Source organism: Myxocyprinus asiaticus, chromosome 22, assembly GCF_019703515.2.
Source record: "Myxocyprinus asiaticus isolate MX2 ecotype Aquarium Trade chromosome 22, UBuf_Myxa_2, whole genome shotgun sequence".
NCBI lineage: Eukaryota > Metazoa > Chordata > Actinopteri > Cypriniformes > Catostomidae > Myxocyprinus > Myxocyprinus asiaticus.
Window position 1 is genome coordinate 18,428,873 of NC_059365.1, and position 26,166 is coordinate 18,455,038.

General features: G+C 37.3%; 3 protein-coding genes across 5 annotated transcripts; 2 read left to right on the top strand and 1 right to left on the bottom strand.

Annotated features, from left to right (window-relative positions):
• The first annotated feature begins 4,402 nt into the window (after positions 1-4,402).
• On the top strand, positions 4,403-5,335 carry ccdc160 (coiled-coil domain containing 160). The gene has a single exon (XM_051650061.1). It carries the CDS (start codon positions 4,403-4,405, stop codon positions 5,333-5,335), a length of 933 nt encoding a protein of 310 aa, XP_051506021.1.
• A 991-nt stretch (positions 5,336-6,326) lies between these two features.
• On the bottom strand, positions 6,327-15,525 carry cab39l1 (calcium binding protein 39, like 1). 2 transcript variants are annotated; one of them, XM_051649781.1, is made up of 10 exons: positions 14,690-15,525; positions 14,339-14,519; positions 11,976-12,145; positions 11,670-11,834; positions 11,390-11,508; positions 10,884-11,052; positions 10,560-10,619; positions 10,370-10,435; positions 9,927-10,070; positions 6,327-8,850 (listed from the first exon to the last, which is right to left on the bottom strand). In XM_051649781.1, the coding sequence occupies exons 3-10, from the start codon at positions 12,090-12,092 to the stop codon at positions 8,659-8,661; spliced, it is 1,032 nt and encodes a 343-aa protein (XP_051505741.1). In that variant the 5' UTR covers positions 12,093-12,145; positions 14,339-14,519; positions 14,690-15,525; the 3' UTR covers positions 6,327-8,658. The 2 variants fall into 2 exon arrangements, with proteins under 2 accessions (XP_051505741.1, XP_051505740.1); XM_051649780.1 differs by lacking the exon at positions 14,339-14,519 and having other exon boundaries at positions 14,690-15,523.
• Positions 15,526-16,088: 563 nt separating this feature from the next.
• On the top strand, positions 16,089-26,108 carry phf6 (PHD finger protein 6). 2 transcript variants are annotated; one of them, XM_051649604.1, is made up of 11 exons: positions 16,089-16,307; positions 19,365-19,521; positions 19,693-19,794; positions 19,898-20,031; positions 20,228-20,274; positions 20,372-20,535; positions 20,728-20,871; positions 24,535-24,639; positions 24,903-25,015; positions 25,213-25,342; positions 25,540-26,108. In XM_051649604.1, the coding sequence occupies exons 2-10, from the start codon at positions 19,390-19,392 to the stop codon at positions 25,340-25,342; spliced, it is 1,071 nt and encodes a 356-aa protein (XP_051505564.1). In that variant the 5' UTR covers positions 16,089-16,307; positions 19,365-19,389; the 3' UTR covers positions 25,540-26,108. The 2 variants fall into 2 exon arrangements, with proteins under 2 accessions (XP_051505564.1, XP_051505563.1); XM_051649603.1 differs by having other exon boundaries at positions 16,095-16,307; positions 24,882-25,015.
• Positions 26,109-26,166: the final 58 nt, after the last annotated feature.

Below are 26,166 nucleotides of genomic sequence, written 5' to 3' on the forward strand. Positions count from 1 at the left end.
AAAAAATATGATTGTGCCTGGTAACATGTGCATGTAAAATAGCTAGAAATAGCATTTTAGCTGACAATTTACACAATAAATTATTTATATTTCTTCTTCTCCAAACTTACTTCAGACTTCTCTGTCTACTCGTATGAAAGTATCACATCATAAGAAAGTGTTTCACCGCTGTTCAAATGCACTTTGGATCGCATCATTTATATGTATAAATGTTTTCCATCTGAAAGGACTAAATATTAAATGAAACAAATGACAATAAAAGTAATCTCTTCAGTAATCAAAATACTTCTAGAATGTAACTGTATTCTAATTATCAATGATTTAAATTGTAACTGTAGTGGAATACAGTTACTTATATTTTGCATTTTAAATACGTATTCCCATTACATGTATTCTGTTACTCCCCAACCCTGTGTATGTGTATGTATATATATATATATTATTATTATTATTATTATTATTATTATTGTGAAATTTCCACTTTTTCTGTTATACTGTATAAAATAAATAAATGTAAAAAACAACAACAACAGAGTGTTGATGTTTTTTTACTGTTTATTTTACCACTAAATTGTTACTGTTTTTATTAAACTGGATCATATCAATATTTTCCATTCTGGAACAATATTTATAATATAATAAAATGTTTATGGAAAATTAGGATAGGTACCACTGCAAAAGACGAGAATCTTCAGAATCAGCTTCTGAGTTAATAAAATGTCTATTTGAAATTCATCTAGAATTTATTCAGTGTCTAATATAAATCCCAATTCCACGGTCAGAGAATATTTAAAACCAGCAGACATCTTTCACTCTGATTCGCAAGCTTAAAGGGATAGTTCACCCAAAAATTCTCTCATCATTTACTCACCCTCATGGCATCCCAGATGTGTATGACTTTTTTCTGCAGAACACAAATTAAGATTTTTAGAACAATATTTCAGCTCTGTATGTCTTTACAATGCAAGTGAATGGGTACCAAAATTGAAGTTCCAAATTGCACATAAAGGCAGCATGAAAGTAATCCATAAGACTCCAGTGGTTAAATCCATATCTTTAGAAGTAAGATGATAGGTGTGGGTGAGAAGAATTTAATATTTAAGTCACTTTTACCATTAATTCTCCTCCCTGCCCAGTAGGTGGCTATATGCATGAAAAATGCAAATCGGCAAAAACAAAAGAAGAAGAATGTGAACGTAAAAGTGGAGAATGATAGTAAAAAATGACTTAAATATTGATCTGTTTCTCACCCACACCTATCATATTGCTTCAGAAGGCATGGATTAAATCACTGGGGTCTAGTGGATTTATTTTATGCTGCCTTTATGTCCTTTTTGGACCTTCAGATTTCTGGCCACCATTCACTTGCATTGTAAGGACCAACAGAGCTGAAATATTCTTCTAAAAATCTTTGTTTGTGTTCAGCAGAAGAAAGAAAGTCATACACAGTAAATGATGAGAGAATTTTGGGTGAACTATCCCTTTAATGATGCATTATAGACACACATAATTTTTTATATTTAAATGAATATTCATGTTCTAGATTACTGTTACCTTATCACTTCTGCAACAAATAAATTGGTAGCTTACATAAATAAACGAGATATAAAAATCCTTGCGGCTTAACATTTGTAATTACAGATGTAGGACAAATTTGGTATAGAAAATTACTCAGGGTTGCTGCAGAGTTTTTAAAATAAAATGTAAGACTTTTTAAGACCTTTTTCAAAACCTGAACAAATAAAATTACCAAAACAAACCATAACAAACCCACACAATCTCAAAATAAATCATGTATCACAGACTCTTACTTAAACAGGCAGGGGCACACATTCAACATGGCCTTAACATTGCTTATCAGTAAAACAAGGTAGGATATATGCAAGTTTAAAATACTCAAGACATGTTTTCCACATATATATCACATTAAAATTGGTGTATGCACCATTATATATATATATAAGTATACAAATTAGAGGTCAACCGATATTAGATTGTGCTGATTCGAAAATGTGTTGAAAGTAAGCCAGTTAGTCTGCCAATAGTTTATTTATTTATTTATTTATTTTCTAATTGGTAGCCTATATTAAATGTTCCTAGTCTTTTCTTCCTGTGATGGGGACTCTTATTTTGAAAGGTTTACGCTTCACGGATTTCAGCTGCTCATTCAAACAAATGAGGGATATAAAATGTGCACTCCTACAATAATCTACAACGTATTACAATGTAAACTGTTAAAAGTAAACATTGTCATATTTAATCAACACTACATCATCATCATCATCATCATCACCAACAGTTGATCTTTAATGACAGTTTGTCATAAATTTCCGATATGGCTTAATGATTGCGAACTGCTCAGCAACAGCTTGAAACACTCACAAGCCCCTGTGTGTTTGGAAAAAATACAACAGTGCCACGTTTTCACTTTGAAGGATGCAGCGCATACATTTATTTAATTAAATCGTATTATTTTGAAGTTTGATAATCACATTAGGTCATATCACGATTCCCATCTTTCCACACCCAAATTTAAGACCTCTTCAAATAAAATGTAAGAATTTTGTTGTATCATTTCAGATATTTAAGACTTTTTGTGACCTTAAATTTAGGAAAACTAGGGTGATATACGTCCTCTTTTTCCCGGACATGTCCTCTTTTTCGGACCTTAAAAAAGCGTCCGGCCGGGATTTCAAAATTTGCGAAAATGTCCGGGATTCGGCTTTAGTTGCATTATGATGTGCATCTGGTCTGATACTTCATTGTGTGTGCGCGCATAAGTCCCGCCTTCTCGCACACCAATTGGTCGATCATAAGAGGCTTGCAGCAACTATTGGCCAAATTCCTGCCTGTCAATCACTCCGCGAGCGTGCGAAGCGCTGTTGTGTTCGGCATCAAACAGTTGCTTGACAGAGCAGCAAATGACAGCTGAGTGGAAACAATGCCCAAACGAAAGTGCAAATTTACAGAAGATTTGCAATAAAATTCCCATGCTTTCGTCCAGGTCGAGATCCGTGGGAAGCAGAATGTATGACATGTAAAGCTTATGTGTCAGTTGCTAATAAAGGTGCAAGTGATTTAGAAGCACACATTAGCTCTGTGAAGCATAAAGGGTCAGCAAAAGGTGAAAGTTCATCAGGTAAATTAACGGACTACTTTTTGCGACCAGGTTGTCACATTGCTTCATTTTCCATGGCCATTCAAAACAATAGTAATAATTAATGAAAGTACACTCATGGCATCAAATATTTTATTTTAGTACATGGACATTCAGAAGAATGTTGGAAATGTTTATTTATTTATATATATTTATGTTATGCTATTAGAGTGTCTTTTTCACTGTATTAAAGTTTGCATTCATAGTAACACTGTTTTGAACACTATTATTCCACTATTATTATCTACACAATCCAATTAGAATATAATGTTCAGATTTGGAGTTTGCCTTGCAATTTTAAAGTAACATAGCAATGAGCAAAAAGAGCTTGACTTTTTTAAGCCTAAAAAGCCTAGGACGTTTCTCAATACCAAATACGCCAAGTTCGGACTTGCGTACTTAGTAGTTCGGACTTGGCAAGTTCGACTCGGGAGTACAACTCCCGTGGACGGGAGGACGCAGTACGGTCATTCTGCAATGGGAACAGCAGCGCACTTGATGATGTCATCATCTCAGCTGATCTTGGCAATAAGTGCCTGCTCCGGTTATCTTCACTGTCATGTATATTTACAATAAAACGAAATATGATATAAAACACAACCCTGCCTCTTTTCGTTTTCATTTAAAACATATTAATATGTATATATTTTGAGTGTTTCTAGATCTGTAGCCTACATATAAAAAGCCAGTGGTGGGGAAAAGTTTGTCGTTGGTGGATGAATGAGGAGAAACAAAATGAGACATCAGAGTGTGTTCGTAATTACTAAAGAGCTTAAGATGAATACGTATCTCTTTAAAATGTTTACCTTTTAAAATAATTCTAAAAGTAGTTCTAAAAGTAGAGTTTACTTGCATAGAACAAAGCACGTGAATTTAAGCATTTGAAACCCTACCGCCAGGAGGCGCAAAGCGTTTGATGCTCCAGTACCATAAACAGGAAGTTGTGCTCACTGGACAGGGGCCGCAGACAGACACCGGCTGTCTGTAAGTATCGACCGCTCATCCAATTTCCATTATATCGACACGTGGGTGTGAGAAAATATCCACAGTTTATGAGTAACTTTGCACCTTTCACTAATGCGTTTAGCTCTGAAAGGCACGACATTCAAACAGCATGGTGGGTAAGAGAGGTTTGAACGTCCCCTGAAATCCAGACACATGACTTTGGTGGTTACTGTTGGAAGAAAAACATTTTTTTTCTCTGTCATACTAAATAACAATTTAACCAATACGCTTATGTGGAGAATGGAAATCGCTCAGGAAAATACTACTACTACACAGGGATCAGCACCATCATCCAGAGATGATGATGATGATCATTGGGTGGAGAAACTGTTTCCTCCTCATTTCACTTTCCAAAACCTGCTGGAGAACAAAAAACATACCAGCAGCTCAATAAAGCCATGGTCAGCCCACTCCAAAGACATGGATGAAACCCATAATGGCCACAGAAGGCAGATCTACCTGACTGCTTTGAAAGAGGTGCAACACAGTCAGAGACTGCGGAAGACGGAGGCCTTGGCCAAGACAATTATCAGGCAGGAGCAGTGTGAAGGAGCAACTCCAGAAAATCATACCGACCACAATCCACTTAACAGTGAGAGAGCAGATGAGAGACTGAACTGCATTTGGAATGAGATGGACATCACCAAACTACGGACTGGTTTTGCAGAGATGGAGAGGGACATACAGCACCTGAAGCAACAGCTCAGATGTACAGAGGAGCAGCTGAAGGCAGAAAGTGAACAGAAGAGAAGGCTGGAGGAAGAGTTAAGCCTCTCCAGAAAAAAGGCAGCACGCCAGACACTCGTGATAAATGAGCTAAAGACAGAAAGCCAAAAAATGAATGTTCAGCTACACAATCTTACTATACAGGTGAAGGAAAAGGCGGGAGATGCAGACAGGTGGGGGACAACTTTGAGAAAAGCAAAAGAAGACATGCAGAAAATTGAACAGGAGCGCTCCAATCTCGCATGGGAACTGGAACGAGTGCAAGCACAGCAGAAGACCGAAGGAGACAGGCTGAAAAAGGCTGCTCGGATAGAAAATGAGGCTGCTCTTCTGAGGGTTCAGAGGGAGCTGGAGCAGGCCCAGGTTGAACTGTGTGCGGAGAGGGAGAGTCATGCACGCAGCCGCGCAGCTCTTGTGCTCTTGCGCAGACACTTCAATAGCCAATGATGTTTGGAGTCCCATAACAATATATGTTTTTGACTCTGATCTCTGTGATGCTTCCATCTAATTACAGCACTATAAAAATGATTTAATGGTAAAGTAAATATAACAGAATTTTCTACATTGAATAAGTTAAAGTGTGAACTTGAAAATATAAAGTAAATTCTACATTTATACTCAATTCAAATATGTAAAATGTTATGTTCCAACTTAAATATTAAGATTGTTAATTATATTTACAATGCTTCATTGTGTATCAGTCCTAAAGTAGAAAACCATGTCCTATTTATGTGCTAATTTGAGTGAATTTCACAGGTAAATAAAAGTAATTAATGAGCAATTAATGAGCTTTCATGGTTTCACTGTTTGCAAGTTGATTTACATCATTTTTGTTGTTACGTTTGGTAACTTTTTGTTTTCTGAAGTTAAACATCTACTCAAAATTGCCTGTTCATGTTTAAAAATAAATAAATACATCTGTTGATTGTTACCATCGTCGAGTTTTGTCCACTAAGTGTTCAGGTCTGCGTGCACAGCTCTGTATCTTATTTTGTATCTCCAAATAATGCAAGGTTATGTTGTCTAATAGACTACGTAGCATGCACTGAGTTGGCTTCCGTGTGTCATGTGATACATGACCAAGTCTGTTAAAAAAACATTGAAATGCTAGAACACTTTTAAAAGCATGGCTTAATTCAGTGCTACATTGCTTGAGAAAAACATGCGGAGCGAATAAAATTTACAGAGTATAGCAAAGTAAACTTTACTTGAGATCTGTTCAATTTACTAGCAATTTCTGCGTGGAAATTTGTCCCTAGGTTTTTTTTGTTTTGTTGTTGTTGTTTTTTAAGAGAACCCCACTATTACATGACTGTAATTACAGCACTACTGTAATTGTAAACCTGAACATGGTAAATTTAAGACATTTCACATTCCAGTAATATCCTGCATTCAATTTGTTCAAATATTTAAATAAAAACTAGTTATCACAAAGAAGGAGTGCCATTGTTAATTTTATTTTCAGTATGCCTCCACACGTACTTTTTTAAATAAAACTTTATGTACATATATAATCCTCTCCCACAGTGGAAAAAAAAAAAAAAAAAATCTCATAAGGAAAATGAGCAAAAAGGCAACAGAGTGAAAATTAAGCATAGCAAACATTATCGAACTCTTAAGTTAATATAAGGTGGGTATAATCCACTGTAATAACTTATCAAACATGTTATTTTAAATCTCTTTATCCAAGATCACCATCACTACATGGAGAATCTAAAGGCTCAAAGCTTTAATAAGCTTAGGGACAAATGTCTCCTTTAAAACCCTGTCAATGGAATAATCACATTTGGCTAAACACTCATTCTTGCACATTTGGTATTAAGTGACATTTAATGAAACAATGGAAATATTTTGTTATGGATATCTGTAGAACCTTTGGTAAAAAAAAAAAAAAAAAGCCATTGTATGCAATTTCACACTTTGTGCAGTTTATAAAAGCACAAAAGGCAGCTCATCTGGTTTCTCCCCTCCACACCAACACCTTAACCAAAAACAATAATTTTCACATGCAAATCATACCACTTTCAAAAACATCTTTGCTGTTGGTTATGTGCTAACTGAAACTGTGGCATCAAAGCATAAGCCACATGACATTTGGATTAATCCATTAAAAACCTATTAGTGAAACTGCGGCTCATTTACATAAACACAGTGAGTGCTCTTCTCACGCTTGTGACATTCTATGTACCCATTAGCAAACTGCTAAATGAAATTGTTTCCCTTGTAGGTCCTATCCAGCATTTAAAGACCACAACTTTTCCCTGTTGTGAGGTCTTATTTTTGCTTACATAATTCAAACTACTGCCCCACATCCACAATAATGTTGACAAGAAAAAAAAAAAAAACAGCACTTAGGAACTTAAAATCTATGAGGTATATGAGAAAATAATTTGTGCAAACAGAGTACATACACATATATATTCAACTTAAGTTATGAAGGCTAATGATTAGAACGGAACTTTTCAGTAGAATGCCTTCTGCATTTCATTTAAAACTTCCAAGAGGTACTGAAAGGTGCATTCCATAGGAGAACCAAATTGTAGGTACAATCAGGCATTTTAAGATATATAACTTGTGTTACCACAATTTTGGCTCATTCAAGTTTAACAGTGCAGGACATGAAGTATTGTACTCAATGGTCTTTCTCCATTGCAACCATCTGTTAATGGCTTCATTGGCTTGTCTAAGCTGGTCATTAAAATGCAGCACGAGGAATGTAAAGACACCCCAGCTCTAGCAGTTGACATCCTTTTAATGTTACAGTGTATATGTAGAGGTTTTCACGTCTTGCACTGTAATTGTGTACCAACTATTTTTACATTGCTGAAGTCTGGTAACCTGATTTCCTTCCATGGTTCATATAAACTGAGAAAATATTTAAATTGGTTTTGTTTTTATATAATGTTTGATAACTGAAATAAAAACTAGTCTTCCCAAGGTGTTAACCCAAGCAAAAGCAGAATACTACTACAAATCCAATGTTATAGATAAATATACATGTAATAGAAGACCTAGAATGACCAAGCTACTTAAATAAGTCATCCAATGAAAATGAAAATTGAGAGCAGCATCCAACAACTAAACTCTATGGGTTATTTTTATTCGAACAAATATAAGGTCTCGCTTTGTTGGACCATAGGACAAATTTTTTGGAGATTCTCTACTGAAACGCTGTAATTTTCCCAACTAGGTTAAACATGTGAGTGTATCTAGTTGAATGTGTTAATGTATAGTTTTATGTCCCAACATTTAAACATTTTAAAATGCTTTCTTTAGCATTTGGTTTTCTTTAATGTGCTAAGAGTCTGGCACTAATGGTGGACCTGGAGCAAAGCTACCAGATTTAGCGCAAATATGCCAAGCCATACAGTAACAGATCATTAAGAAGTGTATTGGTAAAAGTTTGCAAAGATTTACTATTAAATCTGTGACTATAGGAAATTACTTTGCAGGGCACTAACAATGGTCTTAGAATTATCAATATTGCTATTTAATATATTTTTATTTGGGGTATAAATGGAGTGCTTGGGTTCCACTTGCTCCTATCATGGCAAAAGCCTGATTGCCCCCCAGGACAGGGAAAAAAACGCAGTTTGCACATACTAACAACTTCTCTACCTGTTTCAGAGGCTGGATGTAAAGAGATTTAGTCCAAGCTATGCCTTTCCTACTTTCTTTGACTTATTTCGTTTTCCCTCCCATCTAATTCTCACCCAAATAAACCACATTACTAGTTGAGGTCTGTGGTTCGATGTTCCCATTTTCTTCTATTAGGACTCCTCTGGAGGTACAGGCCGTTTGAGGTCCCGAATCTGCTTTATGAGATAGTTCTTCTCATCACAGAACTGCTCGTCCTCAGAACGGTCCGTCTGAAAGTGGCTCAGGAAGTCCACCAGCTTGGACTGGTTCTTGAGAAGGATGTCCAGCACAGGTTGTGTCTTATTAGGGTTAGCCACAAACACCTGAGAGGGCACAAGAAACCCATTAAAATACAGTCCAAGTCTCTGAATCTAGCTTGATGTGGGTTGAGCTGGATCATCCTGGCAACAGACCCCGCCTGTTAACATTCAATGACTACGTTTACATGGACACCAGAAAGCGGCTTATTGTGAGAAAGTGGTGTTCCCATTTTCATGCACTGTATAAGCGGCGTACTCTTTACTCCCATATTCATGCATCTCGGTCAGAAAAGCAGCATAATTTCCCCACGACGCGCTTTGAGAGATGTTGCTTCGCTTTATTTCCAGATATTCCACAGTGGTTGCTGTTTGTTTCCTTATCTTTCCATCCCTATATGCAGGGGAACTGCGCTGCAATAGTGCAGTTTCCCTCTCTTGTCAAACTACGGGATTCCCCCAACGTATGATCGCACGTGAGAACATGAAGGAGAGTCGATATTTTACATTGGTGTGTATGAATATGTATTGTTTATAGTGTATGTGCTTTTCCCACTGTACTCCCAGAAAGTTTTAATTATTTCTGCTGTGTTGACCTGTTGTTGGGCTCCATCTTATGACGTTAGTTATACAGTCTGTTCATGCAAATGCCCACTCTTCAAAAACCTATATAAGTAGTATTGCAGAAGTAGTTTCCATTTATAAAGTAGCCTATTTAAATCACTGACTGGAGCTTTCAAAAATAGGCATTACAATATGGTTATTTCATATATAAACCTATTTTTATTGATTTTCCAGAAAACTCTTACTATATCGTGATATATATATCGTTATTGTGATATAAAATTACTCATATTGTCATATAAGATTTTGGTCATATCGCCCACCCCTACCTGGAATAAACCGTTTTCTTAAGTGCATGTAAACGTAGTCAATGAGTGAGGGTACAACTGGGCCATGGGACCAGTCAGCTGTTGAATGTGGAATGTAATTGGAGTAGGTAGAGGAAAGAGCAGAGAAGCTAAGGACCAAGTTCAATTCATTTAGATAACTTAAAATGCATACATGTTGTACATAAAAAATAAAAATAAAAAAAACACATAAACAAGCAATACACGTTTAAACATATAGACCACACACACCTTAAAAACATGAAAGGCTTCAAACTGGATGTTGCGGCTGTTGTCTCTCAACATGTTCATCATCAGCTTCAGGTTCTCAGCTCGACTGATGAATTTGGTCATGACTGTAAAGTTGTGTCTGTCCAGCAGCAATTCTCCAAGGAGCTGGACAACAATTGATGGTCAGTAATAACACACTTAAGGGCCACAACAAAAAATATGTGGTAAGAATTAAGCCAAACCACCCAATATAGGTATGTAGTTATTCTATTATATGTATTATATGTTAGTCTAAATATGTGACTATTCAAAATACAAAGAAAAAACATTAAGAGGAGGGGACTTAAACTAACTTCCATGTATAGATTCTTACAGCAGAATTTCTGCCTCTAGGGTTTAAATACCATTACAGCCTTGAATTATTGAAAATATATGTATTGCAAAAAACAGTGTTTTATTCTTACCTTTAGAGACTGACGCTTGGTGACATAATTCTCAGAATGCAGCAGCTTTTCATACTCTGTGAACACCTAAAAAAAGTAATGACATTATTAAGTATAATACTAAGCACATTCTGTCCATGGAGTGGAACAGGCAGAATCATTTATACACAAGCCCTTACAAATGAATTATTGGGAAACAAGAGTAACTCACTCGGTCATAATTTGTTTCCAAGAAATCTGCACACATGATCTTGTGTCTTGTCAGGAGATCCTAAAACAAAATCTTGAGGTAAATGTACTTTCTTTCATTAGGTTTATCGATTCCATGTCAATATAAAATAAATAAAAAAATAACCTTAACCATTCATATAACATCACTGCATAAAAGTTACCAGTACAAATGATAAAATACCGTAAATAGCTTTTTTTTTCCTAAACTCTAGGTGCATTTTTTCCTTTTTGTCGAACAGTGTTCTTAAGACAACAGCAGGTCAAAAACCCACAAAATGGATGCTGAACTGTTTAAATGACACACCTTGAAGGAGGCAAATGCATCTGAGGCAATGTCGAAGGTAGATAGCTCCACATAACTAAAGAAGGAATAGAATTCCTCAGAGAACAAAACAGTTCGGGCCAGAGGCTCATGGCGGAGACATTCCCTCAGCATCATGCCACAATTAAGAGCCACTTCTGGAGTTTCATAGCTGCATTGAAGAGAAAAATCCCTTGTTATTTCTCTTACATATGACACCTAAATTTGATTGTGTGTCTGTGTATGCATACTACCCACAAAGAACCACAGAAAAAAAATAAAAATAATAATTTAGCCATCATTTGACACTTAAGTGTCAATAACTACATATCTGCTGTAAAAGCTGGACACCACTGGCAGCTCAGCCATATTGACAGAAATGGGAAATTTGTGGTCCTAAAATAACTGTACAAACACAGAGTCCCATAACATCAATTGGAAAAGCAAGGCTAATCAATGTCTTCTGAAAATGTTGAGCCATGGCTATGCCCTGCAGTCTGGAAACTTACCCATTTAACAGCATGAAGAGGATTTGTGAGTGAGAAGAGATGTACTCCACAGTTGGGGTGCGAGAGCCAATCTGGCGACGTACTATGTTGCTAAACAGATGCACCACATCCTTCTTTCCCTTTGGTGAATCATAACATAAAACTGTATGTACTTTTTTGTAAAATTTTATTTTATGAATCAAAGTGTGCACAAAGTGATGTATCTCATTATGTCATTAACGACAACAAAGAAAGTACTTGTAATTCAAACAAACATTTTTTTAAACTTCATAATATTCACCTCAAAATCAATCCTCTGTAGATTTGCTATGAGGGAAATGAGTAGGTTGGTGTTGTACAACTCTTGAGCCAGTTGGGCCACAGCTTCTGTCTGAGGCTCCTTGTCTCCAGTGCCAGACAGCACCTCTTTCAACGACGCTAGATTTTTTGATACTTCCTCTGCAACCTTAAGGAGAAACAGTCATTTTTTCTGACTCAGAACATAACCTATGAAATCCACAGTTGCCTGAAACAAAGGGGTGATTATACACGCTTGCATTCAGATGAAAGTGAAATAATAAAAAAAGATTTGTTTGAAAAATTTGACCTTTTCACATTTCTTGCTTTCAGATGCTTCCAGCTTCTCCAAGTATGCCACATGCTCCTTTAGACTCTTGACTATCTCTGCTGGGCTCTTCTGAGACTTCCCAAATGGGAAAGGCATGGTGTCTAGCTAGGGTAGGTGTTGGATTTTAAATGACGCTAAAAATGTTTCACCTTGAATGAAAACATGAAAATTACTGGGATGCAAAATGTTAAGTTCTTGAGGCAAATTTTGACAATGAGTAAAGAATAAACTTCTGGTAAAAAGAGTCCCCATAATGGAAAAAAGTATTTCCAAAGCAGTTTCTATCAGACAAATGATTACAGTATGTATGGTTCCACATAGCAACACTAATGTGTGTATATATCATCAGTAAATAGAAAAACACTTCTTTTTGCTGTTGTAGTTGCTAACAACACAAATCTATAACAATAATAAAAAAAACTTGTTACTTGTTAAAACTTCAAGAGTGTTCTGACATTAAAAACAAGATTAACATGATATTCAAATAAAAATGAAAATTCTCATCATTTATTTAACCTCATGCCATCACAGATGTGTATGACTCTTTCATCTGCAGAAAAATATCTCAGCTCTGTAGGTCCATACAATGCAAGTTTATGGTAACCAAAACTTTGAAGAACAACTGGGTATCGATTAGCTTACAGATTTCCCGATTCTGTTCCGATTCACCAGCTCTCGATTCGATTCAAGACTGGTATCGATTCATATGGGTAAATTTCTGTTACAATGTCCATTTTGCTTACATATAAAATACATTCTCAACTAATGCACTTAATTATAAATTAACCTTCTAGGAAACCATTCTAGGTACAATTCGAAAATATTAATTTTACAAATTATATTTTCTCATTCATTTTTCATCAAATTGGTCACATTCTAGCTTTTGAAAATTGTTTCAATTCAGTCTATTCCATTAATTAATGTCTTGAAGTTGCATAGTTTACAGTCTACAGCTCATGTTCTGTGTATTTATTGTCCTGTGTATCTACTGTTCTGTTCTGTGTATTTATTGTCCTGCACTAATCTCACACTGTTGTGTATTGCACTTTATGTAGTCCTGCACACTGGTGAGTGAAATATGAACATTTACCAGCCAGTGGGTAATCACAGACATTTTTAGTGGCATAGCTTGAGATTTTGTTGCACATGCAAGTGATTTAATTGCATTATAAAGGGTTGCCACATAAAGTGAAAGACTGATCTTGGGATTTAAGAATCGATATCAAAATCGTTCAAAAAAAGAACGCAACACATCAGACAAACAATATTTTTAGCTCCAAAAAGCATATAAAAGTAGCATAAAAGTATTCCATAAGACTTCAGTGATTTAATCCGTCTTCTGGAGTGATCCAATCAGTTTGGGTAAGAACAGACCAAAATGTAACTCCTCTTTCTCTGTATATCTTGCCATTGCAGTCTCTAGGCATGATCATGAAGCTCGATTACACTTCCTAGTGCTTGACGCATGCACAGAGCACTAGATGGCGCTAGGAAGTGTAATCGAGCTTGAAATCATGATCACCAAGGAGACAGCAGATGTCATGGTTTCTAGTGAAAATGGGAGTTATATTGTGGTCTGTTCTCACCCAAAACAACTGGATCACTTCAGAAGGTATGGATTAAATCACTGGAGTCTTATGCATTACCTTGATGCTGCCTTTATGTGCTTTTTGGGGCTTCAAAGTTTTGGCATTGTGTGGACCTACAGAGCTGAAGTATTCTTCTAAAATGTTTGTTTGTGTTCTGCAGAAGAAAGAAAGTCATACACATCTGGGATGGCAAGATAAGATAATTTTCAATTTTGGGTGAACTATTCCTTTATAAGGACCTAATTCCTTAAAACTACATTTATATTTGTAGTTGACTATTATTATAATAAAAGCATACCAAAATTGTATGAATATCCTATACGGATCGAGAGTATCAAACAAGGACAATTACAAATAAATATATTTTACCACAGCAAGACACAAATGTCAGTTTAATAAAAGAACCACTTCAATGAGCAACTGACCAGTTTGTTCAACTTAAAAACTGCTAAAATCCCGCTGAGCTAAGCTAACCTCCACCCAGGACTTATCGATCAACACTTCTCAGGAACTCAGTGTTACTCATCTCACTCACTTTATCGTGTACTGTGTCACGCTGTAGGTTTTGTCATGTTTCCGATCAACAAAACACACAACTGTATATGAAGGATAATAAAACTCAGTACTTTTTAATCCTTCAGCTGACTGGACATTTAGCCATTTAGCTCGTTGGCTAGCTGACTTCAGTCTGGCATGATCATGGCCAGACAAGATAGAAAAACTATGTCATAAACTTGGAAACAAAGCACTTACTCCGTAACTTTTTCCATCTATATAATCTTTCAGATTGGATTTTAGTCAGATGGCTCCTACTAATCCCTTGTAAAGTTTGTATTTGACACGCAGTTAGGGCTGAACCTTCCAACTTTTCAATGACATTTGTGACAGTTGATCCAGTTGCAAGTAATAGAAGCAAATCCAAACCATGTTTATCCTGAACAGAAAAGTAAATAATCGAGACCCATTTAAAATGAAAACCCGAGTGAAATGTCAATTGAAAATGTCTGTTTGGAGTGCTACGCGTAAAAAAAAAAAAGACAGACAACATGCCAGGCTAAGTGCATGTGTGTTAGCTGGTCGTAGAGGAAAAGCAGAGGCACTTACCGAATACACCAGGACTCAGACTTCTACTGTAAAATCCACTTCAAATACCTCGATTAGGAAACAAGATAAATCGACCTACGAGAACCTAAACAGATATATATTAAATGAGTTCAAACAATGACGAGCATGCTATACTTAACTCTCCAAAAGGATATACTTCCAGGGTTAGTAACTGCGATTAATTTAGGAGTGGTTGGCTGCTCGCACACTTCGAGCGTCTGCCGCTTCACTTTATCAGGGAAGTTGAAGAGAGTTTTTTAACGCCCCCTTTTTTTAATTGACGTGAAATTCTGACCAATCGGAGCGAGAGACTGAGGCGCACACCATCTAGTGTACAGAAAGTAAGGGGACATTTTCCATTTTAATTACGAATGGTACGTGATTAACAAATTTCTTCAGTTCAACCTTATGTAAATAAATATATGCGTAAATATTTAAGTAAAGGTCTATATGCAATTACAAATCCTAATGTGTTTTTTTTTGTTTGTTTTTTTACTTGTGTTACTATTTTCAAAATTACGAGTAGAAAGCGAATTTATTACAAACAATATTGCATATTTATTAAGATAATAATAGCCTAATAGTTTCCACTTAATTAAAATATTTATTCTTTGTTCGTATCACTCTTAATTCAATTTAAAATGTAAATTCTAAAACATGAATAATATTTCTTAAGTTTAACATGTTTTCCCAACAGATGCTGAATATGGAGGACGTGACCTGCAAAAATAATAAATAAATAAATAAATACAAAATAAATAAATACACACATTCGATCGTAAATAAATATATAAATAATTAAAAGTGCGAGGATATATACAAATAAATACATAAACAAACAAACAAATAAATAAATGCACCCATCAAATCAAAATACATATACGAGTTTAGGGCAATTAGCAGGTACTTTTGACATAGTTTGACTGTGATGCAGGGCTGTCTACATCCTCTCATTAGCATGTTGCACAAACGAAAAATAAATATGGAACGACATACAGCAAAAAAAAATTATTAAAGAAATGTAGAAATATAGAATTAAAAATAAACTTTTAATATTGTATTTCCTTTTTAAAAAATTGCATTTCCCAAACCAGGTATTTATGTTTTATTTTGTATTATGTTTTGCATTAATGGGTTTATTTATTTATTTGTATATCTCCTCGCAAATGTTATATATATATATATATATATATATATATATATATATATATATATATATATGTGTGTGTGTGTGTGTGTGTGTGTGTGTGTGTGTGTGTGTGTGTGTGTGTGTGTGTGTGTGTGTGGGCGGACCAAAGTGTGTGTGTGTGCACGAGTATGTATTTTGATTTATTTTTAGGTATCGTTCTCCATAGCTGAAAGACAATAGGTATTTTATTAATGCGCCTCATCCGGGCCTATTTCTCAAGCTATCTTGACGGTGGCTACAGCACGTAAAGGGGCGTGCACTTGTGTTTCAATGTTGGACAAACATGCTTTTGGCAGTGCGCGACGTCACTTGAACGCCTCGCAATGGTGAGAGACAGAAAGCACAAGCTCTCAATGCTCAGCGAGAGGAAGAGCTACAACACCCTCTCACAGCCAGTCTAAATCTATCACCCCATTCAACACACCAGTGGTAAGAGCTTCTAATATGTCACATTGACTGTAACTTTAGAGTTTTGGAGTTAGGAAAAGAATGGGGTGAGAGAACATTTTCTGGATTAACTTCGTATTTTTCGGGGCGATGTGTAAATACATTTCGTATGGCGGGTTTCCACATGTGAAGCGGTCAAAATAATAGCCCAGCGATTAATCTATTATAAAAATTTAAAATGATTGTTTACAATCATCTCAAATGTTCAGATGGAACATTTAAAGCACAGTTGTGATCATCAGTATTGTTGTACACACTATATGACTTGGGCCTTAACGGGGTGCACTTAGGTAGATATACAAATCTTTATATTATTTGTTAGACACTAGATTTTACGTATTCTTAAAATAGTTAGTATATCATGAGAATTGAAAGAGTTCTTATTGAGAACGAAACAAGCCCTTTGTCACGGGCCTGTATACAGTCATTCTCCCTTATTACTAAACTCGATCAAAAGGATGCTCTGTTTTTCCTAGTGTATTTTAGAGTGTTTCATTGAGACTTGTGAGCAGGTTGTATCAGCTGTTCTGTTGGATACAGTGTGTCGCGCGGTGCATTGCATTGCTGTTTGTGTTGTAGCGCGAGAGCTGTTTCTCAGCTATCATGGCAGCTTCTCTATCGCGCGAACGCGATCAAAGCCAACGAGACTCAAAACAACACGATATCACTCCTAAAAAATATAGATTATGGGTTGGTGATCGTGAAAGATCGAAATATAGCTAGTTCTCTGTATTCTGGGTAAAAATTATGGGCTAGCCATCTAACGAATGGCGGGGTTTTGTGAATAGTAGGAGCTGCCTACTTGCATTGCAGTGTTTCGAATACGCCACACATCTACTTTTCGTACGCTAAATTTTATAGCTAGAAAGGGTGTGAAGTCACCATAAACTTACATTTATATAATTTCGTTTGACGTCTGTTAGTATACTTTGCTAAGATTGTGGTTTTGTTGACTGATAATTCCCCTTCATTAGAGTGATATAGATTTCTAGAGTGCGATTTCATTTCCATCCAGGCATAAACTTTTTAGTATATAATATATTAGTTTTTAGGCAGTAAGCAGCAGTAGGAACTCAGGCCAACTTATTATTAAGTTATTTAAATCATAAATTATTTTGGTACATCCTGCATAAAGGACGTAACCAATATGGTTACATCTCTAAACTTGAGGATTGAAAATTAGCTAAAGTGTGAACTGAAAGTTATAGCTCACTAAAGAGTTTCCTTAAAGCAGTGGTTCCCAACCCTGTTACTGGAGGCCCCCCAACACTACACATTTTGGATATCTCCCTAATCAAACACACCTGATTCAACTCATTAGCTGGTTAGTTGAGACTCTAGGACCTGAATTGGGTGTGTCAGATAAGGAAGATATACCAGGGCCAAGTTCGGAATGGTGTACTACCATACTACTCTTACTATTTCTGCCATAGACAGACATGGCAGAAATAGTTAGAGTATGGGCAGTATGCCATTCCGAACTCAGATCAAATGTGGGTTGTTGGGGGGCCTCCAGGAAAAGGGTTGGGAACCACTGCCTTAAAGGGACAGTTCACCCAAAATGAAAATTCTCTCATAATTTACTCACCCTCATGCAATCCCAGATGTGTATGACTTTCTTTCTTCTGCAGAGCTCAAATGAAGATTTTTAGAAGAATATCTCAGCTCTGTAGGTCCATACAATGCAAGTGAATGGTGACCAAATCTTTGAAGCTCCAAAAAACACAAAGGCAGCATAAAAGTAATCCATATGACTTCCGTGTTTTAATCATCGCTATGTCCCAAACGATACACTATGCACTTACAAAATATACAAGCATTCAGCCATGCAGTGTATGAATTTTCAAAGTATTGTATTGTCCCAAATGGAACATTTAACTGTTTTTGCTAAATGGAAGCAATCGCTGTATAACAGCAGAAGGAAGTGACATTTCAAGCACACGTGGTGTGTTACCACTAGCTTTAGCGCATTAGCCAACCTCAGTTCAACAGTTGTATCTTAAACAACGTACATATTCACACAGCTTGGGGTGATGGTAAAGCATTCAACTCACATTTGTAAGGTGCTGTATCCACTGAAGTTTCGCCAGCTGCTACATTCTTCATTATTTACAACTGTTTTTTCAGACCAGCAGCGCAGCCAGGTAACTCTGCCCCTTCCGCTGTGTACAGCAAGCCGCGTGCATTGAGTGCATGGTTTTGATGGTTGAAAAAGTGCATCATCAGGGTACTTAAAGTACACTTCTTTTTGCTGCATTTTCAGAGTAAACATACTACTTACACAACAAAATGGTGTAGAATAGTGCAGAAGTGTGCGGTTTGGGATGCACCTCATGTCAGCTGAAGTGATCTAATCGATTTTGGGTGTGAACAGACCTTTTCACCGTACGTCTTGTCATTGCAGTCCCTAGGCACGATCATAATTTCAAGCTTGATTACAATTCCTAGTATGCTGCCTTTTATGTGCTTTTTGGAGCATCTAAAATTTGGTCGCCATTCACTTGCATTGTATGGGCCTACAGAGCTGAAATATTTTCCTAGAAATCTTCATTTGTGTTCAGCAGAAGAAAGACAGTCATACACATCTTGGATGGCTTGAGGGTGAGTAAATGATGAGAGAATTTTCATTTTGGGGTGAGCTATCCCTTTAACTGTAGATGCATCTCTTAAATTCTTCATAAAAAAATGTCAATTTTTTTAGGACCATCTTTGTGCACTGCATGCTTATTTTGTGTTTTGATTTTTAGAAAAATTTTATACCAAATAACTTTTAAAAACTGTTATTGAGTTCCATAAACGCACTAAAATACAAACATTCGGTTAGAGTCACCCTTTCATGACTCAAGACAAAGTACTTCACTGAGAGATGCAGGAAATTAGTTTCAGAAAGCGTATAAAAAATGCTAGCATGCATTTTAGCCAACTGTTGCTGTATACACACACACAGCTTAGAGCTATTTCTTCACAGGTCTAAACCACAAAAAGTATCTTCCTCCCTGTAGAGTGCAGTTCACTTTCACTTTTTTCTCTCAAAAACAGGATAGGTGTAGTGTGAAAACTGGTCATGTCAGGACAGAGAAAAGGAGCTTCAGCACGTCTTCGAAAATGTGCCTTTTGTCGAACGAACCGAGACAAAGAGTGTGGACAATTACTGGTATCAGAGAACCACAGGGTGGCAGCCCACCACAAGTGCATGGTAAGTGAATCATATACTAGCTTTCTTTCATCAACTTTTGTTAAAATGGGATAGAGACAGTTGTCATACAAGAAAGCTGTGTTTGATTGTAAAAGTCCTAGTGCATACATTTATTTACCTTGTATGATTAATTTGTTTTTCTGACATGTTTTCTATGATTGTTTTACTTAGCTTTTCTCCTCCGCACTGGTAACGTCTCACTCAGACAGTGAAAACATTGGAGGCTTTTCCATTGAAGACGTAAAGAAGGAGATAAAGAGAGGAAATAAATTAGTAAGCATCCAAACCAACTGCCCACACAAAATTCAGATGTTCAGCATTAACTGGAAATTGAATGTCTGCTTAGCGTTTCCTTACCTGCTCATTTGCTATTCAGATGTGTTCTTCCTGTCACCGGCCCGGGGCGACCATTGGCTGTGATGTCAAGACATGCCGGCGAACATACCACTACTACTGCGCTCTTTGGGACAAGGCTCAGACTAGGGAGAATCCCTCCCAAGGCATCTACCTGTAAGCACTATGGACATAGAGAGAATGTAACCGAATCAAATGTAAAAGTTTAAGAATCTGCCATTGACACATATCGGTAACCCCTCAATGTCTATGGTTGTTACGGCCCTGGATAATCTTCATATCATGCAATTGCATCTGGCTTATAATTAAATATTTGGCAATTATTTAATCTCTTTTGTTTTTTGCAAATTAGTGTTTACTGTCGCAAACACAGAGATGCTTCTCAAGATGCTAGTGATGGTAAATAGTTCTCTTCTTTGTCATTATAGAGTGCTTTGTTTAATTTTGGTCACTTACCTTCTTGTGAAACTTACATTTATTAGTGATTTACTCTCAGATGAACAGGGGGTTGCAGCTAATGACTCAGATTCGTCTCCGCCACGGAGCAGGGGCAGGGGGCGTTTTGAGAAAAGCAGAGTTAGAGGTGTGTCACGAGGACAGTCAGATGACACTCGATCCACTTCTTCACAAGGCAATGATGATACAGAGAGCTCCTCACATGTAAGTCATGTTTTATTTTTTTATCTCCTATATAACCCTTGTTTTCTGTATTTATCCATTATGGGACTACAGGTGACCTTTGGATTCAGACAAAATAGTTTAAATCCTTTCAAATTTGCTATAGAATTAATTTTTTTGCCAGCGGCTGACAACTAGCATATGCTAATTGTCCTGTGGTTGTGTGTGCTACAGCGGGACCGGTCGCCTCTGAGAGGCAGTCCCAGTGATTCAGGCCTTCGCTGTGGCTTCTGCCATGCTGGTGAGGAAGAGAATGAAATGCGGGGTGTGCTCCATTCTGACAATGCAAAGAAGGTTGCTGCACACTACAAATGCATGGTGAGGATTCTTGAATCTTGAAAAAGTTAAAACAATGAGTCACTGTAATTGAAAGCAGAGCCGATGCTAGGATGTGATTTTTGGGGAGGCATTTTGACCTTTTAAGGTGGGCATTAGGTTCTGTCTTCATCTGACCGTGGGGGGAGGGGTCCCCCTTGGTAGTTATGCCTCAGACTGGGGGGGGGGCACAAGGAAAATCTAGGGTGGTATTTTCCACCTAGGCCCCCTCCTTAGACCCGGCCATGATGGAAAGCCTAGGGAGTCTCCCCATCAAGGGATCTTAACTGTTCAAAGGACTTGTTTATTATCAGTTATTTATTCGGGGTTCTGCTATTTGGATTATTGACTGAGTGTTGTGGGCGCAACCTATAAGGGAGTGTCCATTTTTAACAATCTTTATTATCCTTCCTATTTGTTGATGTCGTTTTAATCTACCTCTTGACGTAATATTTCCTCATGATCACGCAGCGTGTTTATTAGCTATGTTATTAGCTGAATGGGAGGCTAAACACTATAAAAGTTGGACGAGACTGCGGTATAGTGAACAGAGCGCAGCTTGAGCAAGCCATTTGCGCACCAAAAGCCAGCAGAGCAGGTCAATTAAGGCAGCGATTTAACTTTTGGTGTATTGCAGGAGTAAACGCGCCCACTTTAGTTTGGTCGCTCTGTACAGTTGAGCGGATGACAGCCTAGTTTTTTGTTTTATTTGGTACTTTATGTAAGTACAATAAAACAAGTACAAAACAATAAGAGTAAACTTAAACACAAAGTGGGGTTGAAAAATCTGATTCAAAATATGAATTAAACCTGGAAATAAAGTTTCAGGATTTTCCAGAATTTATGACAAAATGAATAAGAAAGATTTAAAATTCCACACATTTTCTTAGTCACTAATCAAATAAGTATATTTTTGACTGTGTTAACTCGTTTTGTATGAATATTTTTTTGCTTCCGTTGAAGCATGCACACAAAGATGCTCTCATCACAGCCAATAACAGGGAAAAGAAAAAATGACATTCTGTCAAAAATGTTGCCAACTTTAAAAAAAAAAAAAAAAAAAAAAAAAAAAGTAAAAACTGCTTATGTATGCTCTAATAAACTGCTTTTATTTGCACAATTTGCCCCTCTGTACATTTAACAATAAATGACAATTTTGGAATGACACTCCAGCTTCTGTCCCTATGTGATTCTCTAGAGCTGGGTTTCCAACCAAATGTTTAGCATATTTTAATCGCATTTCCAAAAATGTGATTTAAGAAAATGTGAATCATTGCACGTTTCAATCCACTACATCATGCAAATTATCTTGATGGAACCCGACTTGTCATGATGGAGCAGCCGAATGACCTGCTTGCTTCGGGGAGAGTTGTATTTGGGATATTGGAGCAATTATACATCGTTTTATTAAATGTTGCCAGGAGGCGCCGCAGAATGAGTGAAGTATCTCATATAATGAGTGCTGAAATTGCTGCTTTGCCCAGCACCCCTGCTCAAAACTGTTCTGGCGGATTGTGAGGACCTTCTTTAACAACCATCTGTGGGTTAAACACTTCCGAATTTCAAGGGCTATGTTCGAAGAATTGCTGTGTTGTTAGGAGTGGAAATGAGCACAAATGGTCAAAACTACAGTGGCCTTGAAGTGCAAAACAAAACAGCAAATCTAAAAACACAACAGCAAATCCAAAGACAAAATAACAATTCCAAAACACATTAACAAATCATAAAACACAATGGCAAATCCAAAAACAAAAGAACAAATCCGAAAACAACAGCAAATCCAGAAACACAACAGCAGTTCAGTCGAAACGGAAAGGGTAGGTACCATAGCTTCTCACCTGATTGGCTGTGTGGAGAATACCTAGTCCTTTCCTCAGGACTGGTTCTCTGCCCACTTGTGTGATTATTTCAAAATTAATTCCAAATGCTCAATTACTGAAAATTGTGACTGGTTTGACACTCAGCAAAACGGTAATGGGACACTTTATAACACAGAGAGCAAAAACAGCGAGCGGGAAAAGTTTTAGGTACGATGTTTGTCTATGGTGTGTAAGGGACCGTCTAAACATTCCACAAACTGCGCTAAAAGGCCGGTGTCTAAGCTTTCATTCAACTGACTTGCATATTCTAACATAACAAACACTGTTATTAAAAAAGCATTTTCTCATTCTACAGGTTGCATTCTACATTTGAAGCCAGCATGTCCAATTATGAGTACAGTGTTCAATTATTTTAGAAAAAAAAAATGCTGAAATTTTACCAAGATATTATATTCATATTGTAAAGGTTGTAGAAGGCTGCTATTAGATATGCTGACTTACTCTAGGTGAGATTTTCCTAGGATGTGGAATTATACGTATACAGTACTCAATTCTTTTTTTAAATAATAAAAAATAAATAAAAAGTTAGTCATTCACATCACTGGCAGCCTGCTACAACCTTGGTAATATAAAAAAAATTACATCTTGATGAATTTTAATGGTGTTTTTTCTAAAATAATTGAATACTGAATCAATGTAATTACATATACTCTGAACCTTTAATTTTGATTTTTACATTTATTTATTTATTTTTTTAAAACGGTGTTTAAGTTAGAACATGCAGATTGAGTGAACGTGCAACGTGAAGCATTTACATGTTCCCATTGATCATGGTATAAATATTGGGGGTTGTACTTGCTTGTTTTGATTATTGGGGGGGTTACCTCGTCTTCATCCCCCCTGGAAACTACACCCCTGATTTTGCGACACTCAAGAAATTCCACCTCTGCTTAGAGCATGAACTATGTGAATTTTGAGAGTAATGCGCTGTGGCAGGGAGGAGGGCGGGGCCGGGTCGTGATGCTGCATACCCAGCCCCTAATCAGGCTAATCAAGCCCTCGAGAGGGATAAGGGCGACCGGAGGCAGCAGTTTGAGAGAGAGAGCTACGGGCTGCTGCCCTGCATGTGTTTATGTTTGTGTCTTTTTGTTTTATTAAAAGATTATTTATAGTGTAAAGCTGGTTCTCGCCGCCTCCTTTCCATTGAACTTTGTTACACTGGTGCCGAAACCCGGGAAGGAGGAGGGATGTGCCGTAGTAGAATCCTCGCCACTACCATCCACCCCAACGGAGCAGCCGCGGCCATCCGCCGGGGGACGGAGGAGCCCGGCCGCCTGAGAGCAGAGGAATGGCCGCCGACCGTGAGGGGAGGAAGGTCTCCTAGCCGACCGCCTGGAGCGGTCAGGGGCGGAGGAGACCCCTACTGGCCGCTAAAGTGCGCCGGGGAACAAGAGAGGACCGCCGACTGCGAGTGGGGAGGGGCTCCTGGCCGACCACCTGGGAGACCCCTACCGTCCACCGAAAACGCGGCAGGCATTCTGTCCACCAGGGGCTGGAGGACTGCCTCCGATCTGCCCGGGGAGGCGCGGCTGTCGTCCACTAGAGGGTGGAGGAGGGGCCGAGGACCAGGCAACGGTGTATCGGAGAACCAGCGAGTACGTTTTTTTTCTCTCTCGAACTGCGGCCGGGTGTGCAGCATCATGACCCGGCCCCGCCCTCCTCCCTGCCACATGCGCACATCAAGGTTTTTTAAGCGTAAATTTTAAATAGAATTGGCATAAAAATAGTTGGTTTGATTTAGCCTGTTCCACTAAACCAGATTTTGTTTTGTCTGCTTTTGTCACAGCTTTTTTCATCTGGAACCGTCCAACTAACTACCACCTCGCGTGCCGAATTTGGTAACTTTGACATTAAAACAGTTATCCAGGAAATAAAGCGAGGAAAAAGAATGGTGAGATTTTCTGGTTTACACCACTTATGGTTGTCCAGAGCCTGTGTTGTGCCAGAGCCATTGTATATTACCATACGGCAAAATTGAATGCAACATAAAACCATTTAATTACATAAAGTATATTGCTTGCATATAAATACTAATATAAATGGACACCACAATAGGACATTTTTCCATATTTACTTTTGTATTAAAAATTATTTAATAGACAGGAGAATATATAATTTAATGGGTTATTTTAGAAATGCACCCTGTGTGCCCAGCTTGGAGCCACCATTGGATGTGAGATTAAAGCCTGCGTAAAGACCTACCATTATCACTGCGGCCTGCAAGACAAAGCCAAATACATAGAGAATATGGCCAGAGGCATTTATAAGTAAGTTCTATCTATCTATTATTCTTTGTTATTATTACTTAATCAAATACGAGTAATCTGTCAAGATAATTTTGGCCAGAATGTTTAATGACCCTGGACACATGGTCCACACAGTTCTCACATTCTGTATATACTGAAAACATCAGGTCATATATCTCTTGTGCAGTATCATGTAAACATAATGTTGTTTTCACTAGGCTATATTGTAAGAATCATAGTGGAAATGAGGAAAGGGATGAGGAAGATGAGGAGAGGGAGAGTCGCAGTCGAGAGAGAGCTGCTATTGACAACAGCGCAGATCCTCTACCGCAGGTCAACGGAAATTAGGTGAAATTCTGCAAATGTATCTTTATTTTTTGGAAGAGAATTTCAGTGTGCTGCATATGAGGTTATTCGTTTGGATTTTAGTTGTCCATATTACAGTGTTCGTTTTAAAATTTGAAGTCATAGTAGGACAATGTGATCAGTGGACACAGGGAAGATTTAAGTGCAATTGTCATAATGTCAGTTCCTTTCTTTTCCAGATGGATGCATGAAGACTGAAGACACAATAAGATGGGGCAAAATAAATACTTTTGTACAATGCTCAGTTAGAAACTAGGGGCCAGCTCGCAATATCTGACAATTTCAGTTTTCCTCTCTTTGACTGTATTTCATGGACATTGTGAATGAGAATTAAGTTTAATATCAAATTATATTGATATGTACTGCACTGTAAACCATAACCTAGCTGGATAGGTTCTATTTAAACATTTGGTATAATAATACTTTAAACCACATGACTGGATGGATGGAACAGTGTCATGTACTTGTGCTTGCTCCTCCAGTTTCCACTTTGTCAAGCTGCTTTAACTGGACACACTCTGAAAAGACTGCCCTCTGACTGTTTGTGGTCCATCTCCTCCAAACTATGAAGTTAAATAAGCCTTTCAAAGTAATTCTCATTCATGAAACTATCTTTACCTCTTTTTTTTCTCTCTTACATGTATTATATTTTACTACTGTATTATACTCATGAGTAATATTGGATATGTGGTTTTCTTTTTAGTACAAGTCAAGATTAAAGAACATTGGCTAGCATGCACTTTTCTAACTCGATCTCACAGGGTGGTCATTCTTTTTTCTTTTCTTTGTTTATACAGACCTGCACA

Bases quoted from the DNA above. Each gene is read 5' to 3' on its own strand.
- ccdc160 (XM_051650061.1), top strand. From the start codon at position 4,403: ATGGAAATCGCTCAGGAAAATACTACTACTACACAGGGATCAGCACCA.
- cab39l1 (XM_051649781.1), bottom strand. From the start codon at position 12,092: ATGCCTTTCCCATTTGGGAAGTCTCAGAAGAGCCCAGCAGAGATAGTC. The intron at 10,071-10,369 runs GTAAGAATAAAA...ATTGTTGTCCAG, and splicing joins CCAAGCGTCAGTCTCTAAAG to CTCCTTGGAGAATTGCTGCT. The intron at 8,851-9,926 runs GTGTGTGTGGTC...GTGCCCTCTCAG, and splicing joins AAGCCTTTCATGTTTTTAAG to GTGTTTGTGGCTAACCCTAA.
- phf6 (XM_051649603.1), top strand. From the start codon at position 19,390: ATGTCAGGACAGAGAAAAGGAGCTTCAGCACGTCTTCGAAAATGTGCC. The intron at 19,795-19,897 runs GTAAGCATCCAA...TTTGCTATTCAG, and splicing joins TAAAGAGAGGAAATAAATTA to ATGTGTTCTTCCTGTCACCG. The intron at 25,016-25,212 runs GTAAGTTCTATC...TGTTTTCACTAG, and splicing joins ATGGCCAGAGGCATTTATAA to GCTATATTGTAAGAATCATA.